Source organism: Eptatretus burgeri, chromosome 9, assembly GCF_056783735.1.
Source record: "Eptatretus burgeri isolate ZD-2024b chromosome 9, Ebu_testis_v1, whole genome shotgun sequence".
NCBI classification, from domain to species: domain Eukaryota; kingdom Metazoa; phylum Chordata; class Myxini; order Myxiniformes; family Myxinidae; genus Eptatretus; species Eptatretus burgeri.
In genome coordinates, this window is record NC_140969.1 from 56,514,175 (window position 1) to 56,531,540 (window position 17,366).

The 17,366-nt window shown below is 41.3% G+C and overlaps 1 protein-coding gene across 38 annotated transcripts in view; it reads right to left on the minus strand.

The window, feature by feature from the left end:
• Window positions 1-17,366, minus strand: part of LOC147020161 (CUB and sushi domain-containing protein 3-like) — a 1,491,173-nt gene that overhangs the window by 29,190 nt on the left and 1,444,617 nt on the right. For all 38 annotated transcript variants that reach the window (XR_015061662.1, XM_085895237.1, XM_085895221.1 and 35 more), the window contains 3 exons: window positions 13,684-13,857; window positions 12,749-12,822; window positions 1,833-1,944 (listed from right to left, as the gene is read on the minus strand). Coding sequence is in view for 37 of the 38 variants with exons in the window: in XM_085895237.1 (XP_085751363.1) it covers window positions 1,833-1,944; window positions 12,749-12,822; window positions 13,684-13,857 (360 nt within the window). In the remaining variant the exon portion in view is untranslated. The remainder of the gene's footprint in view (window positions 1-1,832; window positions 1,945-12,748; window positions 12,823-13,683; window positions 13,858-17,366) is intronic.

Here is a 17,366-nt window from a genome sequence, read left to right on the forward strand (position 1 = left end):
TTATTTCATCGCAATACATTATATTATGTTAATGAGGGCGTTAAAGCTGAAACAGTTGCTCAATAGTTGAGCTTTTGTAATCTCACAAAACCATAAGCTGTATTTTTAGAACATAGGCCTCATGGCACTGATAAGGAGGTCAGGCTGTCAAATAATCCAGACAAAAATCAGTGCCTGAGGCATGAAGTAGACGAAGGACAATGGTACAAAAAAGAAATGCAAACACTTTGGTCTCCTCCCAAAAAGGACCTTCATCCTTATCCAGCAAGAGCACGAGGCGGTACGCACATTTCACTGGGCCTCTGGGCTGCTCTGTCTTCTGGCTGACAGTTTGTGTTACTCTCACAGTTGAACCTGCCAATTATCTGTGTTGATAGGAACATCAGTCTGAAATAATTGCACAGTCATGGTTGTTGATATGAGCTTTTGAAAATCACTACCCTACTCCTTTGGGTGATTGTCTTTGGTACTGACCTATGATACATGTATCTCTTTCTCTTTCCATTTTCATTCTCTCTCTCTCTCTCTCTCTCTCTCTCTCTCTCTCTCTCTCTCTCTCTCTCTCTCTCTCTCTCTCTCTGTCTCTGTCCCTCTCTGATCAAATTCTCATCAGAGTGATTGGCAGTAAAGAGATATAAAAAGGTAATTGTCATAAATGATGCTGAACACATGCGTAATTGATGCACCACAAAATCACATACAAATGTCAAATGTAACAGTGAAATTTGACAGGACATGACCAAAATAAAAAGAATCAATGCTTCAACAAGGATGTCTTTTGAATGATAACCACGTGTGAGAAAATATAGTGCAGATTTAACTATTGGCTTGGAACGACTGGGATCACTCAGTCATGGCCTGACATAAAAGAGTAAATTAGTGAAATGAAAAGGTTTTGATGAATGGATGCTGTCTGGGCATACTCTGCCAGGAAATGCACTCCTCATATCCTCAAAACCAACAAAACTCTTGTTCATAGTGCACGGGAGTATCGTTACCCCCATTGTGGGCAGGGCTCCAGAATTCCACCTTCTACCCCTTGATGCAATGAACTCCAAAGCCCCAAACATCACCCGCATCACCTGACTGGAAATCTCTGCACAAGATCTAATCTTCATCCACCACAGGCACCTCGGTGGTATGAGGTCTTCTACCGTCTCTCATCTGGTCTTACTCCACCTGCTTTCTCATCTCATCTCATCAGGTCGCATGTGTTTGTTGCCTTTCCTTCTTGTGAACGTATAAAGGTCTAAGGTGACAGCTCACCTACACTCTTTTGTCACACACCTTTCCTGAATGTGGATTCACCTTCCCATGCCTGTTCTCCTGAGCCACCTTTTGCTGTACTTCAAAGTGGTAGCTCAGAGAAATCTGATATTATCCCCTACGAATATGTCATCCATGATCTTTTCTATTTGTCATCGAATACAATTGTCCTTGCTTTTCAACACCATGTCTGCTTGCTCTGGCCTGTCTCTTTTCAGGATGAGTATTTGTTCCCTTGTCACTTAGCCCTTACATGAGCCTTGACTTCTGTGCAAATCAAAAATTTTCATTGTTTGACTAAAGAACAATTCTTATTTAATTTCTCCACTTCCATATTGGTCAAAATTGTTTGCTTGGAAAGAAAATCAGAGCAAGAAACATGATAACGAATTACAGACTTCATTATAGTGCCGTCACTGTAATCTTTTGAGTTTTATGGTTTGTGTGTGTGAAATGAAGCACAATGGAAATAAAAGGAAGATTTCTGTACAATCAAAACAAATTTAAAATAGTCGCGACAAACAATTACAGGAGTGCAATGATATGATGCAGAAGAGTTCACTCACGCAGGCATTCCGGTGGCATGCCACTCCACGAGAAGTCTGCTTGACAGGTCCGGGTAGAGGAGCCGAGGATGTGAAAACCTTCCTCGCAATGAAAGGATACGTGGCTCCCGATCTGGTGGGTGACAGTACAATTACCATGGACCTCACCGTGATCAGTCCTTTTGACGTCGAATTAAATGCGTCACACATCAGGCCAACTCGATACCCAAAGATCCTTTTTTTTCACATGAAACGTCTTGGTGCAACGATATGCCGATGTGATGCAATACAAGCCATCTATATCTCAAATAGAAAAATATTTGATGTGTGCTTGATGATATAGATTATAGAAAGTACTTTAAGAAGAACCAAATGTAGAGATACATGGGCATGGAATGCAATTTTCTTTGGTTTTTAAGTCAACCAGTTTCCTTTTAATGTGTTGAGACTACAATCTCGACGTTGTCTGGCTCTAAAGGCTCATTTTACATTTTAACCTTGAGACAAATTGCTTGTCTGGAGTGTGTTTAAAAACTTATTTTTTGGTGTTTTGTTCATATTTTTTATAAAACGAATGGAGTTTCAAACATTAAAAAACTGTATTCTTTGGATCAATAATATATGAATTTTGAAAAAGAAAAAAAAAAAACTGCAACAAAAATAAATACACCGACGAATTGCATATTTCCGATAAATCAGACAACTGATTAATAGAATCTTTCCTCATACACAATGTCCCTGTAATGTCTCCTTGTAATAACTTGTAGTCCTACACAATGTCTCCTTGTAATAACACTCAACCATATCAATAATACTTAAATTTCTTCCAATTATCAACTGTTTCATTTTGAATCATTTTTTAAAACAAATCGCCATGATGTTATGTTAAAAAAACATGATTTTATGCTGAATATTTGTCAGCCAAGTGCTTGGTCTGCCAACCATCCCCACCAAATGGACAAGGCCATGTTTCTCCGTGTCTTCAACAAAATATTTTATCTCCCATCCCACGATCTTTATCTTCATTTGTCAAAGTTGGGAATTTGGAATTGGCATCCCTCCACTTAATGTCCCCTTCCTTCCACTTCCATCTCCACTCCACCCACTCAAAATTCACGTCCCCCTTTTCTGCATCCCTCCTCACCCTACCCTCTCAATGCTTCCCCTCAACCAACCCCGAAATGCTTTGCCATCATGCCACCCTCTAAAATCTTCCCCAACACCCCACCCACTCAAACCTTCCATTGCAACCCACTACTCAAACTTCTCCCCCCCCCCACTCCAAAGTCTCACCTTGTCCCCAACACATCCTCTCCCCTCCATCTCTAACTGTGTGGACCTAAAACATCCAAGGTCTTTGCTCCAACCTGAGAGAGCTCACAATCCAGGTCATTGCCAATAAATCAGACAGCTGATTAACAGAATCTTTCCTCTGACACAATGTCCCTGACTCCTTCATATCTCTCCCCGGTTATAGTCTCCATGGATTTGAGAGGCCTGAACCAAACCCCAGTGGAGGAGTTGCACTTAACGGAATTTACATGACATCAATAACTGAATTTCTCACCGCCCTTGTACTGATCTTTCACCTTCTAACCTTCAAGAGAACCTCTGGCTGTGACGTCCCCTCTGCTCCCACCTCTTGTCCATCTGTGTGTTGTACTTTCCACCAAACAGTGATGACTCCATCTCCATCTCTCTTTCAGACAACATGCACAAACTTTTAACCACTCATTCCAACTCTCTTCCACATATGTGGCAATTTCAATTCTCACCATGCAAATTGGCTGGGTGTTGGTACCTTTCTCACCAGCCAAGGCACTTCAGAAAAGGACTTTGGTAACTCCATGGGACTGACTCAATATGTAAACTTTCCAACCTGGATTTCTCCCAATGGCAAATCCTCCATTCTGGACTTGGTGGTACAAACTTCCCTGCAAATGTCTCCTGCTCTTCGTCTGCTCCAATTGATTCAACTGATCAGATGTGATATGCTTGTGAGAATCAACATCTCCCTGGCTATTGTCAGAGCTGCCTCAACGCCAGTGAGTCTGGCAGTTCATTCAAGCAGATTAGTAGGAACTGCAAGCAGCCATCTCTCTTTAGGACTGGTCTCTCATATCTACTGTTCCTGATGTTAACTCAGCCTGGGAATTCTTCCACAGAAACCTGCTCTCTCTCATGCACAGATTCATCCTATCTCATCTTCAGTTATCCTACTCCTCTTCCCACCCATGGTACACTGAATTCTGTGGTGAAGCACAACTTTCCTTCTCTTCCTGGAAGGTAAGTCTGGCCAAAGGCAATCTCAATGCATTCCAAAATGTTTGCAACAAGTGTGTGTCTACTCTGAGAAGAGCCAGAAAACAACATCTATCCAACCTCAAGAATAAACTTTCAAACTTGTCTCTTTCTTTGAAAACCTGGTGGTGCCTTATTAAGTCCATCTCTGGAGTATGCTCCCCTTCCATCCCTTCCCTCTTTTCAAATTGTGAGAAGGCTGAATGCCTCGTTTCTGTGTTTGCTTTCAAATCTTGTGTCCCCAACCCCTCACTCTCAGTAACCACCTTCCCTGTCATACCCAACTTCTCCTGGACTGTCTTTTGCACCTGAGAAGGTGGAGAAGGTTCTTTCAACCCTCGACTCTGACTTTGTTGCTGGACCAGACAGCATCAGATATGTCCTAAAATCCTGCTCTGCTGCTCTTGCACATCCTCTTTCTGCATTTTTCACCTTGTACTTTGCCAGAGGTCACCTTCCATCTGCTTGGAAATCCACCATCACTGCATGACATAAAAAGGTGCAAAAACTGATTTCCTTAACTACAAATCAATAAGCTTACTTCCAACCATCAGCAAGGTCATGGAATCCTCTATCTATTTGATGATGACTGCAACCTCTGTCTTGACATCCAATATCCTACAGACAGGCAGATTGCAGCCTCTTCCCTCTCTTCAGACCTTGAAAAAAAAATCACAAGCTGGTCAAACACATAGAGTATGTCTTTCAATCCTGACAATTATTGTGTCCAACCTCAAACACATACTCTCACAATCTCTCTCTGAAAATAACCATCTGGCAAACCCTCCTATCTGCTTTCTCAACAATCCTGTTGAGGAAGTTCAGGCATTCAAACTTCCAGGTCTCACTATCAGCCATGATCTCTATTGGGCAAACCACATTTCAAAGTTGGCCTCGAAAGCCAGTCGCTGACTGGGTATCCTCCATCTTAAAAAAGTCCTTCCTTGGCACACCTGAACTCACCTTCACCACCTTCAAGGCCTTCATCCACAGCTTGATAGAGTACTGCTCTCCCATCTGGGCTGGCTCCCCTGCCTCACATCTTGCTCGGATTAACGCCATGGAAACCAAGGCCTTCAAGATTATTGGAATCTCCCGTGATGAAACTGAGTTTATAGGTCAATGACTGTCATCGCAGACAGGTTGGTGGTCTCTCTGTCTTCCACAATCTCCTTTCTGGTCTTGCACCCTCTGCTGTTTCCATGCACACCAGGGCAATGAATTTGCAGTTTGAAAGGCATTGCCAGTTTGCCCTTGAAAAGTACACATTTTTGAAGGGCACCAATAACACTTTCCAGGACATCAAGGCCAACATGGCAAAAAGTGCATGGGCACTGCGGCCAGATTACAGATGGAAGGAAAAACACAAATAACTGTGCATTTTCACCAAAAATGAGTATTTATGAGCAGTGTACTTTATGTGTGCATGGAATTAAGAGATTTTTTTTGAAATAAAAGTTTAAAGGATTACAGTAACTCTTAGTTGTGCTTTTTCTGAGAAATGTATTTTCATTCATGCATATTGAAAACCAGATGCATTAATTGTTACCGTCAACATTTATTGAGCAAGTTTTCCATTTATTCAACATTCACCAGCATTCCTATACTCCTCCTCCTCCATATTCTCACCCTACCCAATTTCATCACATTGTCTGTATTGATGTATTCATCTTCATCAATATCAGTCATCAATATTGTCTGACCAATATTCATCTTGAAGTACGATCACATGATGAAGATTTAGGATGGGTACCAAGTGGTTTCATGCTGTTTGAAGGCTCTCTGAAACTAATGTTCCACTACATTTTCACTGCAACTGCTGGGTTGAATGTGGAAGCTATTGTATCTGGCTTTATACGAGCAGTTTACAATTTCGCACACTGCAACTGGAAGTCTTGATAGATTTTTGTACAGCCTCCCTACTTGTTTCAAATATTGATCGAACTTTCCTTTAAGTATTATTTCAATGTAAACATATACATGAGCTAGCACCACATGATCGACATGTGTTTCTTGCAGAAGTGGTGAATATACGTGTAAAGAAAACCGCAGTACTGGTATCCACCGTTAGCACAGCCCATACTCTCAGCTGTTGTAGCCTGAACTGTATTGTCACAGCCTAAATTTTTTTTAAAATTGAGAAACACTGAATCAGAATTATTATATGTTGTATAGCACGCTATACATATTACAAACAGCACAGCCAAAGTGGCCGGAAACTTGGTAAGTTTTGCGATGCTAATACAGCCAAATAGGAAGGCATCGCAGCAATGGCTGCCATGAATTTCGTGCCATGCCGCACACCTCCATTCTTTTGCTCTTTTTTTCTCCCACTTGCCGAGAATTGCCCACCAGACTTACTTCAATCTCAGTCTTTCTGACAAGACTTAAAGGAAGCACTGCACCACAACCTCATGCCAAACTCCTACAATCTATTTTTTCACCAATTAATCCTGCCTAACCAAACCCTCTTAATTGAGATTGTCTTTCCTCCGCTCTTCTGCTCCTCCTCTCCTCTTATTCTGTTCACTTGTTCCTAAGCATGTTGTGTCCATCTGTGTCCCCAATGTCAGTTCATTACCTTAATTAATATCCTCTGTGTCGTCGCTGTTCCATGAGATTAGATGTTGCTTCAAAAAGTCAGGTTTGGGGTTTTGAAACCAGGATGCAGGGGAATCAAACATTTTGACTCCCTTTGCACAAAAAGGCAATATTTAGAGGATATCTATTTTGCAAATCATTTTTCACTCCTTCGTAAAACTCCTAAAATGCATTCACCGAATTAATCAAAGCATTTTGCTTTACTTCTCAATGCACAAATTGCACATCACTTATTTTTGTATTAAAAATGCAATTAACATTACATCTGTCTCTTATTAACTTTTGGCAAAAACAAATTCACAATACGGCTTCGAGGCCAAAGTGTTATATTTGCCATTGTATGAATGAACATTTAATGGCCTGGTGAGTTGTGCAAGGTATCGTGCAGTTTTATCAAAAGCCAATATTTCCTTGCTGATTTCTTATGATCTCCATCTTACTTTTCCTTCCATACAAATATTACCGGTCTTCATAAGCAGTTTTAGGAGAACATGAAAATGAGGCTGGGATGCCTCAAGTCAGCCAGTGTCTTCGACCAATCTTGTTCCTCGATCTATATCAACGACCTCCTTGATTCTCTGTAAAACCCTTTCTTCCTTTTTGCAGATGATGCGACCCTATTTCATACAATACACCATCCAACTAACAGGCAGACAGCAGCTGTGTCACTCTCTGGTCACCTGGAATTATTTCTACGTTGATCTGACAAATGGAAACATGTCCTTCAATTCTGGTAAACCTCTGACTTACCCTGTCACTCTGGAAGGATTATAAAATGAATCCACATATCTAATTTCAGTCAGCCACTGGAAAAGGTTCAGTCTCTTGAACTAAAAGGCATTATCATCAGCTATGGCCTCTCCTGTGTTGATCATATTGCAAAGATGGCCTTCAAAAACCAGCGAACTACTTACAATCTACAAGGGCATTTGCAGCTAAATGGAGTATATATCTCTATCTCTCTCTCTCTCTCTCTCTCTCTCTCTCTCTCTCTCTCTCTCTCTCTCTCTCTCTCTCTCTCTCTCTCTCTCTCTCTCTCTCTCTCTCTCTCTCTCTCTCGCCCCCCCCCTGACTGGCATCACAGCATCACATGTCTCTCCGGTAATCTGTGAAACCAAAGCACTCAATTTATTGACGTCTCCTGATAAAAGGCCGAAGGATAAGGCTGGTTACTCCCATCGGTGGCCACTTTGTTTTTTTGCTGCCTCTCTTCCGGTCTAGCTCCAGTTTAGAGTCTCTCTCTCTCTCTCTCTCTCTCTCTCTCTCTCTCTCTCTCTCTCTCTCTCTCTCTCTCTCTCTCTCTCTGTCTCTCTCTCTCTCTCTCTCTCTCTCTCTCTCTCCTAAAAACCCTCCCCAGCTCATCCAAGATGCATGCATTTTTCCAATATTCCTTCATGATTAAACTCACAGGATCTATGCACACCTCCATTTTCTTGTTGCTTTTCTACGATTGATTAAAATATATTCCTTGGGCTTTTCAATCCCAATATTACAGCTCGGGTTTCCAGCTGGCACCACCATCTCATGCCAGTCCCATTTTTATTTTCCCCTCCACATTTTGCACTCCCATTAACCTCCCCTAACACACCACTCTTTCTCTCCTCATTTCTCCTTGTTGTATTGTTCATACCCCTGCTTGTTGAGTCAAAATGTTGTCTGACTGGCCCACTTTTAGTTTGTTACCTTTTTAGCCACTGTCTTCTCACTCTTCTGTGAGCCTTGATCCTGTATAGAAAAAGAGGTCTGCCTGATAGGAGACTGAGGAACTTATCACATTTAATTACAATTCAAGTGCTGAATGTCCATGCCTGAAATATTTCTGGAAAAGTGACATTATCAGAAATCTTGTCAACGCAAATTGATGAATATTCATTGAGTAGTCAACCCAACAGCAGTGATGAAAATACGGTACACAAACAGACATCATTGCTTGGGATTATATCAACATACCCGAATGGTGATTGTTGATTCACCATCATCAGACGCATGATACATCATAATAATAATAATAATAATAATAATAACAACATGAGTTCCCTTTCAAGGAACTTCAACACAGGTGGAGGCCATTATAGGCCCATCAACACCTGTGCTACTACTGCCAACTGATGGTTGTTTGTCCTTGGTGTATCCTTTTAAATGCTGCGCATCAAGCAAAGAAGCAGCACGTGTCATTTTAAAAATCTTTGGTGTGACTCGGCCAAGGTTTGAACCAACGACCTCCCAGGCACAGAGAGGATGCTCTAACCGCCAAGCCTGGTTGTCACCTTGTTGTTGCAGGACATCATCTTGTCATCTATTGCTTGTGTCACTGCATGAAGATTTGGAAATGTTTTTCATGTGAGAAAAGAAACTCTCACTGCAGACAGGTCGGTGGTCTTTCTGTCTTCTACCATCTCTTCTCTGGTCTCGCCCCCCTTGCTGTCTGAGATATGTCCCCCCCTTCTCCCCATATTTCCGCAGGGTGCTCAAGGTCTGCCAGCAACCCCCTTCTGGTAAAACTACCAAAATCACGATTCACTGTTCACCTTCACTCTTTCATTCCTCTTTTTTTTCCCACCTTGGAAACAAACTCCCACACTCGCTTCAATCCAACTCTTCCCTCTAGGCCTTCAAAACAGCTGTTCACCACCATCTCTTAACTTCCCCCATCCAAAACCACGATACTTTCTACCCCCATTAGTCCACCCCAAACCCACCTCCTTCAAATTCCCTGCTTTCCTTCCTGAAAGTCCCTGCCGTGAGGACCTGAAAGCCCCTATAGTGTCCATTTGTGTACCCCTCCCCCATCCCTCTCCCTTCCACAGATCTCATGCCTCTGTTCCCCACTGTTTTTTCCTTCCCTCTCCCACCCCTCTTGTCTCCTGCTCCCCTTGTTGTACGTTTTGTGTGTTAGCTCTCAGACGAGCCTTGACATTGTATGAAGTAAAAAAAAAACTTGCAAGTTTTTTTTGGTCTATAAGTGGAATGCCTGTGATATCGAGCAGATACAAACACAATTTCAACAATATCTATTGACGGCACTCACACTCTGATTGAGGTCAGAAGTTATAACTTGAAATTTAGTTTCATGATGGAGGAGGGATGGTGTGGTTTGATACCCAATTACTTTGCTTAACTCTCATCATCTGACACTGAAAGTACAAGTGATGGGAGTGCCACTCTCAATTTGCCTGACTTTCTTCTTGTGGAAGATAGAAATGCTGATACCATCGATATTAACATTACAAGGTCTGACAGTGACAGTGGGGGATGCAGAAGGCCATGATGGAGCTATCAACAGCTTATCAACAAACCAAACGTGTAAATTAGCAAAGTGAAGACATTACTTTATGATTACAATCCACACAAACCTGAGCGATTCATTTAATTGAGAGCAATTAAAACATCATTGAGCAACATCCATAAGAAGTGTGTTTTTAATTGAGAAATTGCAAAGAACTGTCACCCCCCAAAAATGTACACTCATCGTCATCAAATAATTAATCAAATTATGATCATGGATGTCGAATTTTGAAATGAAATTAGCCAAAACGTTCGGGTATAGTACCTGTAAAGTTTGCTAAATTTCATGTAGATATATGCACGATAAGTGTCCATTACTGGGGCGGCGTTAGTCATTTCGGGGGGGGGGGGCCATGCAAAACGCAATCGTGGCCCAGTGGGACCTCCATGAGCCCTGTCAATCTGTCATCACACTAAAATACACAATTTGACATCAGTCTGTCAGACGTCGATTTATTCGGTCCTTACTTATGCAACCTCAACCAGCTAAACTTGCCAAGGGGACGACGGGTCGAAAGGCAAAGGTTGTCGTGACTTCATTACCCACTTGACCAGGAATTCCAAAGGTGGGGCGATGCAAATAATCTTCGTAAAGGTGTACTGTGTAGCGCCGCTACCTGTGGTAGTGGTGGCCAGGAGAGAGTATTATGAGTGATGCTTCAGAACCCTCAATTGTATTATGAGAAAGTGGATTCCATGATATTTTCGTACTCGTTTAGCTGAAGTTACTTCAGATTCAACTGCAAAAAAATGTGGAGGAATTCCCATGTTTTATTGCCTTTTTCCAACTTGAACAAAAAATGCCATGTTAAGGAAGGTGTTCCATTACCAATCAGCTTGCTATTGTTTGCCAAGAAAGCCGTTACTCATCAAGGGTTTCGTTGGAGTGCTTGCTTGAGTGTTTTAGACACTTGGTGAGCATTCTAACAGCTGAATGGTAACTGAACACACCGTGGTACTTGCAGGGGTGTGTTCAGTTACCACGTTTTTTGTGGAGCGCTCGCCAAGTAGCTTAAGCACTCAAGAAAGCACTCCATGACACCATTGATAAGGAACGGCTGGCTTGGCAAGCGATAGCAAGCTGATTGTTAACTGAACACACCGCAGATGTGCTATGCCGAGGACCCTTTTTGGTTTTGCCACTTGTGCAACGGAAAATGTTAATTACGGGTGATTTTCAACCCTTTTCGCCTTTTGTTGAGCTATTTTTAGCTTTTCAGCACTGCTTGGGTCATTTTGTTTCATCCTCCGGATAGGTGCTTTAATTTGGCACACATCTGATTTTAAAAATCGCAATGCTCCGCCGTGCACATGGGTTAGTCCATTTTATCATTTTAGAATTGAAAGGTTCTAACTAACAAAGGTTCAATTGCCAGATAAAAGCTTTTGATTCGAAGGTGACAATTTACTAACGATGGGTGTTTTGCGATTGTGAAATAAATTGTCGTGTGGATTTGCCAAACAATATCGATATGTATTAACATTAGGATTTATACAAAATTATATTGTGATTATTGTTGCATTTGTGTACATCAAACATGGTTTTTATTCCACTTGCTTTCTCCACTAACCTCACCGCATAATTTTGTAAGAGTCCTGTCCAGTTAAACATCAGGGGAAAACATTAAAAAAAAATCAATTTATTACGTGCCTTTGTGCTATGCTTATCATCACTCACAAGTTGATATGGTTCATCAACAAAAGCAAGACCCTCCCCTCGGGGGGGGGGAGGGGGGCTGTCTCAAAATATTGTGAACCACAATAGGTTGTGTGGGCCCCTCGTAATAATCGGGGCCCCGTGTAATTGCATGAGTTGCATGCTCCTAACGCTGCCTCTGCCCATTACTGAGGTGGGTGTACAAAATATTGTGCACAGGCAGAACCCTTATGTTTAATACTTAATTATTCAATTTGATGTTTCTGAAAACTCTCAAATTAATTGTGTGTAACATGGAAAAGCACAAGCTTTCATCATATATCTCATATTCATTTAAAGCATATTTTCTGCAAATTTAAGAAATGCAAAACGATGGTTTACTATTTCCAACTCATTATGTGGTGGCAGGCCACAATATATGAGCAACATAGCAATATTTACAAACGACATAATATTATTTACTTAATAACAATATTTACGTAACACACATATATATATATATATATATATATATATATATATATATATATATATATATATATATATATATATATATATATATATATATATATATATATATATATATAACACTAACAATACTTTTTTTTTAATCATCACAAGAAATATAATTTCTTAATAAATTTCAGAGGAAACCTTGTCACGTGGCTTGCAGAAACCACTTTCATAGCTTTTAAAATAGCTTTCCACTTGGCCAGTCAATGACGACAGACAGCTTTTCACCATGGACACTGAAGCATGACCGTGGTTTGGTCGCTCAATGTTGGAACACAGATAGGTCTCAAGAAGTGACACATCAGGACGAGTACCAAATAAAAATGTTCTGACAGTTTCTTTATTTCCTTTCTTTTTCCCCTCTCAAAGAGGTTCTTCCATATTTGGGTCATTTTGATGTGTGGGATGGTGAGTGTGTGGATCACTGCCATATGGATAACCACACAATTTTCCACCCGTGGAGGGGCACACCTGGTTGGCATTTAAACCTGAAGGTGCATGAACTGCTTGAATTTAGTTTGATAGCCACAAAGTTCTTACATGATACATAACTCTGTGTCTTCAGAAATGGTTTCCATACCTCATAACCAGATGAGACGTTTTGCTCCCCAAATTTTGGAGTGCCTGGATCAAGGCAAACACTCTGCTGGGGGTCTGAGGAAAAATAAATGAGCCATGAGCTGTATCTGAAATCACAAAGTGTAGGTCACTGAACTAGATCTGCATATTGTCAAAACAGCTTAGATCGACACAATAAGTACAGAGCAATTCCAATCAGTGGGGAAAAATTAGATCCATCCAAAGAATCTGGCTCGATCGACACAAGTTACCATGACAATCAATCGGTGTCAAGATAAATGATAAACTATATCGTGAATGAATAAAGAGAGAGAAAAAAGCAAGTTAGTAATAGATTGGAAATATATCGTAAGAGCATGGTGAAGTCGAGGCAAGTACAGAGACGTGCAAGGTGAGGAATTGGGAGGAAGAAATAAAGTGCATTTTTTAGCTCCTGGGAATGACAACCAAGGGTATGGTGTTTCCAATATAACCTCAATCTGCACTAAAACTTTCGGTTTCCTTATAACCTCCACAACACACAAATTTGAAATTCTCAGGTCCCAAAGGAAAGCAGAATCATAAAATCCAAGAGGAAAACAGAGGCTTGCTGCACAGCTAAAGCAATTCCATTAACCACAATGGTGTCAAGAGGTGCTGCTCTCATCACACTACAAATGCCATTATTTCCAAAACTGGTCAAGGTGGTCGGAAAAGAACCACTCATCACTCAGCGCTTCACGAGAGCGGCTCCATTACAAGAGGGAAGGTACCATCTTGTCCAGTCTTTGGTGAGGCTTGCAGGTGTTTTAAAGAGCTATAATATAAGTGGCTCTCGGTTTAATCAAGGGTGTTTGCAGGATTGGCAGTGGTTAGAGCAATTGTGATCCGATTTGTCCTTTGCAGTTCGATAACAAATTAAAAAAAATTCTGGCAACACTATCCAAGTGATCGTACCGACACAGTAAGGCAGGGAGGTGCTCCACATTCCATTGGACTGACATGTGCTAACTGCAGAGCCTGCCAGGACCAATGGTGGGCTACAACGGAAGGACACACGAGATTTGAAGATGAAGTTTATTCCATCTCTGCTTCCACCAGTTGGGAATCCTGGATCTCCACAAAACACCGCTGTGAAAGAGGAGATGCATAGTAAATAGAGGGTGGGGCAGAGAAACGGGAGATTTTAAAAACTCAGTAATTAAATCAACATTTTGTATTTGCCAAATTACAAATATGCCATCTTAAAGTACATAGGAAGCCATTTATTTATTGAACATCACATCCTCGAGGTGGCCTCCATCTCTACATAGACATTCCTCTCATCTTCCATACATGTTTCCCATGACATGGCGTAGCATCTCCAAATAAATTCCGACAATTTTTTGATGGTATACTATAAATGGTATGATGTGGACAAGAGGATGTAGGGTGACGTAACAGGATGATGTAGTAGGGTGACGTAGTAGGGTGACGTAGTTTTCCCACGGTACCGGTACCCAGAAAATCAGTTTTTAAAATCTCATGTTTCTCTGTCCCACCCTGTACAAAATGGGGAAGGGGACTATGCATCTTAAATACAAAGGTGTAGTTCAAAACTGGAGAACAATAACGGGGTATGGAGTGAAGAATTACTTAAAAGAAGAGAGAGGGGGGAGGAGTGAGCAGGAATGCGAGACAGAGAGAGAGAGAGAGAGAGAGAGAGAGAGAGAGAGAGAGAGAGAGAGAGAGAGAGAGAGAGAGAGAGAGAGAGAGAGAGAGAGAGAGAGAGAGAGAGAGAGAGAGAGAGAGAGAGAGAGAGAGAGAGAGAGAGAGAGAGAGAGAGAGAGAGAGAGAGAGAGAGAGAGAGAGAGAGAGAGAGAGAGAGAGAGAGAGAGAGAGAGAGAGAGAGAGAGAGAGAGAGAGAGAGAGAGACACATATGGAGAATGAAAAAGAGAGAGCGAGAGAAAATAAAAAGAGGAGAGGGGGAGGAAAAGAGAAAGAGAGGAAAAGAGAGGGGGAGAGAAAGAGATAGATCCTGAAATTATTTACATCGAATATGTTCTTTGGTAGAGGGCGAATCAACAGTTGAAGAAAGTCAAGCCCCCTGTTGTCATCTTGAGAAATAGAGAATTGGAAAACAGGGAATGCTACTTTTGGTAAACACGAGTGACAAACTGCATTGGTAGACAAGACACGAATGGATATTACCCAACAACAGTTGAGAATGCCATTTCACTGACCTGAGAAGCAGGGTGAAACTAACGTTTTGGCCATTACCATTCAATGGAGCAAAAGGGTGAAATACAGGTCAATGGTGGATTATAAATGGAAAGAAGATGTAAACAAATGTCAGAAGTCAAGAGGCTCACATTGTAACTATATTCCTTTGGCTTTTAGGGGGAGGATACATCAAAGGTTAAACTTCTTCGCTCTGAACAAGTGTAATGCCTGATATATCAGCGTCACCTTGTTTCTCATGGCGGTAAACTTATGCTTTCTCAACTCTTGCCCGAGGAGATCCAAAATAGACATTGGCCCATTCTACAAATTCATGAAGTAATGAGGGATTTGTGTTTGGAGAGGAAAACAAATAAAATGGAAAGATATATTTTGGAATACAGCCAAATTAATTCTCCACCCCCCCCCCCACTCGCCCATCCCACCCTCAACGTTGTCTACAAAAGGCCCAGCAGCCAAGGATTCCATTTTCAGCATCACCTGAGGCCAAACAGTGTTCGAAAAAAACAAAAACACTGCAGCAAATGGAAGTAAACATTAGTCCGGTAATAAAACAGACAAGTAGAATTTTTTAACACTCGGTTTTTTTCTTCCCGACTCCACTTCCTCTTTAATAAGTTGGTTAATATCACAAATCTTGATTTTTTTTTTACATAACAAAAAGGAATACAGATGGAATGGAGAGTTTATTTTCCTTTCTTTGTGAAGAACTCCAGTTTGGAGGTTTACGTGTGTCGTGAAAATCTGATCTCATTTCCACCACTAAGACAGGTCTTCTAACTGTATTTGTCGTGATTTATGTCATTGTGTACCGTATTGTCTTAGTGTTGATGCTGTATCCCATGCAAAATTTCATGTTAATTTGTTTGTTGTTTTTGCTATTCATTTAATTTTGTTTCATATTTTGTCAAGGTCTGAGAAGGCCTATCCTTGGATAGAAAGTCTGAAAATTATTTGTCTCCATGTTTCTCGTTTTGTTTTCTTCTTCCTGGGTATCTTGCTTTGACTTTCTCAACATTATACCACATCCTCTCCTCTTCCTCATATGTGGTGATTTTAACTGTCACTGTGCTAATTGGCTGGGTATTGGCACCTCTCTCACCAGCCAGGGCACTTCAGCAAAGGATGACTCTGACTCCATGGGACTCAATCTGTGAACTTTCCCACCTGGATTTCTCCCAATGGCAAATCCTCCATTCTGGACTTGGTGATGACTAACTTTCACAAATTTGTCTACTGCTCTTCCTTTGCTCCAATTGGTTCATCTGATCAGGGCTGGATTTAGGGGAAGGTGACCCAGGCGACCACCTGGGGCGCCAGGCTTGTGGTAAACTTGCCACGAAGATATAACAAGGATTAAAAGAGGAAAGTTGACGCAGGAGGATGCCTTTCAGATTTAGTCCATCATGCCTGCATTCCACCAACACCAACACCAACACCAGATCACAAAATACATCAAGCTAACAACTCAAACGGATGAGGTGTGGAGATGAGGAAAATGGGGAAAGTCCAGGAATATCACTAGGGTGTTAAAATGAAAATAAAACCTTTTTTGGAGGGGGAGGGGGGGTGGATAGGGAGTGGGTGAAGGTGGTTTTGGCGTGAAGAATACAAGGTGAACACAAAACATCAACCACACAATAACCCTTGACAAGACCCTATCATAAAAATCACACTCAACACAGACATACACAATCACCCATGCATATACTCCAGCTACCTACAAGTCCTGCCAACCCCTCTGTCTCCATTCCTTCCATTCCTTGGTACTGATGTAATTCCAATTTGAACCTATCTCCTGTTTCTGCTGCCAATGCATTTCCAAGGTGACCTTTCCATGCTTCATCTACTCTCTGTACGTGCTGCATTGCCTTCAGAAAGTATTCACAGCCCTCGACTTTTGTCACATTTTGTGTTATCGCCTGAAGTTAAAATGGATTAGATTAAAAAAATTTTGTCACCAATCTGCACAAAATATCGCATAATGACAAAGCAAAAACGTGTTTTTAGAATTTTTTTACAAATTAATTAAAAATGAGAAGCTGAAACATCCTGTGTCAAGTATTCAACCCCTTTGCTGTGACATTCCAAATTGACCTCAGGTGCATCCGATTTGCTTTGATCATCCTTGCGATGTCTCTACAACTTTATTGGAGTCCACCTGTGTCCAATTCAATTGATTGAGAAAGAGACAGAACCTTTCTATATAAGGTCCCACAGTTGACAGTGTATATCAGAGCAGAAACTCCACCATGAAGTCCATGGAACTGTCTGTAGATCTCAGAGATAGAATTGTGAGGAGGAATAGATCTGGGAAGGGTATCAAACAATTTATAGTGTTGAAAGTTCCCAAGAACACAGTGAGCTCCATCATTAGAAAATGGAAAGAATATAGAGCTACCCAGACTCTTCATAAAGC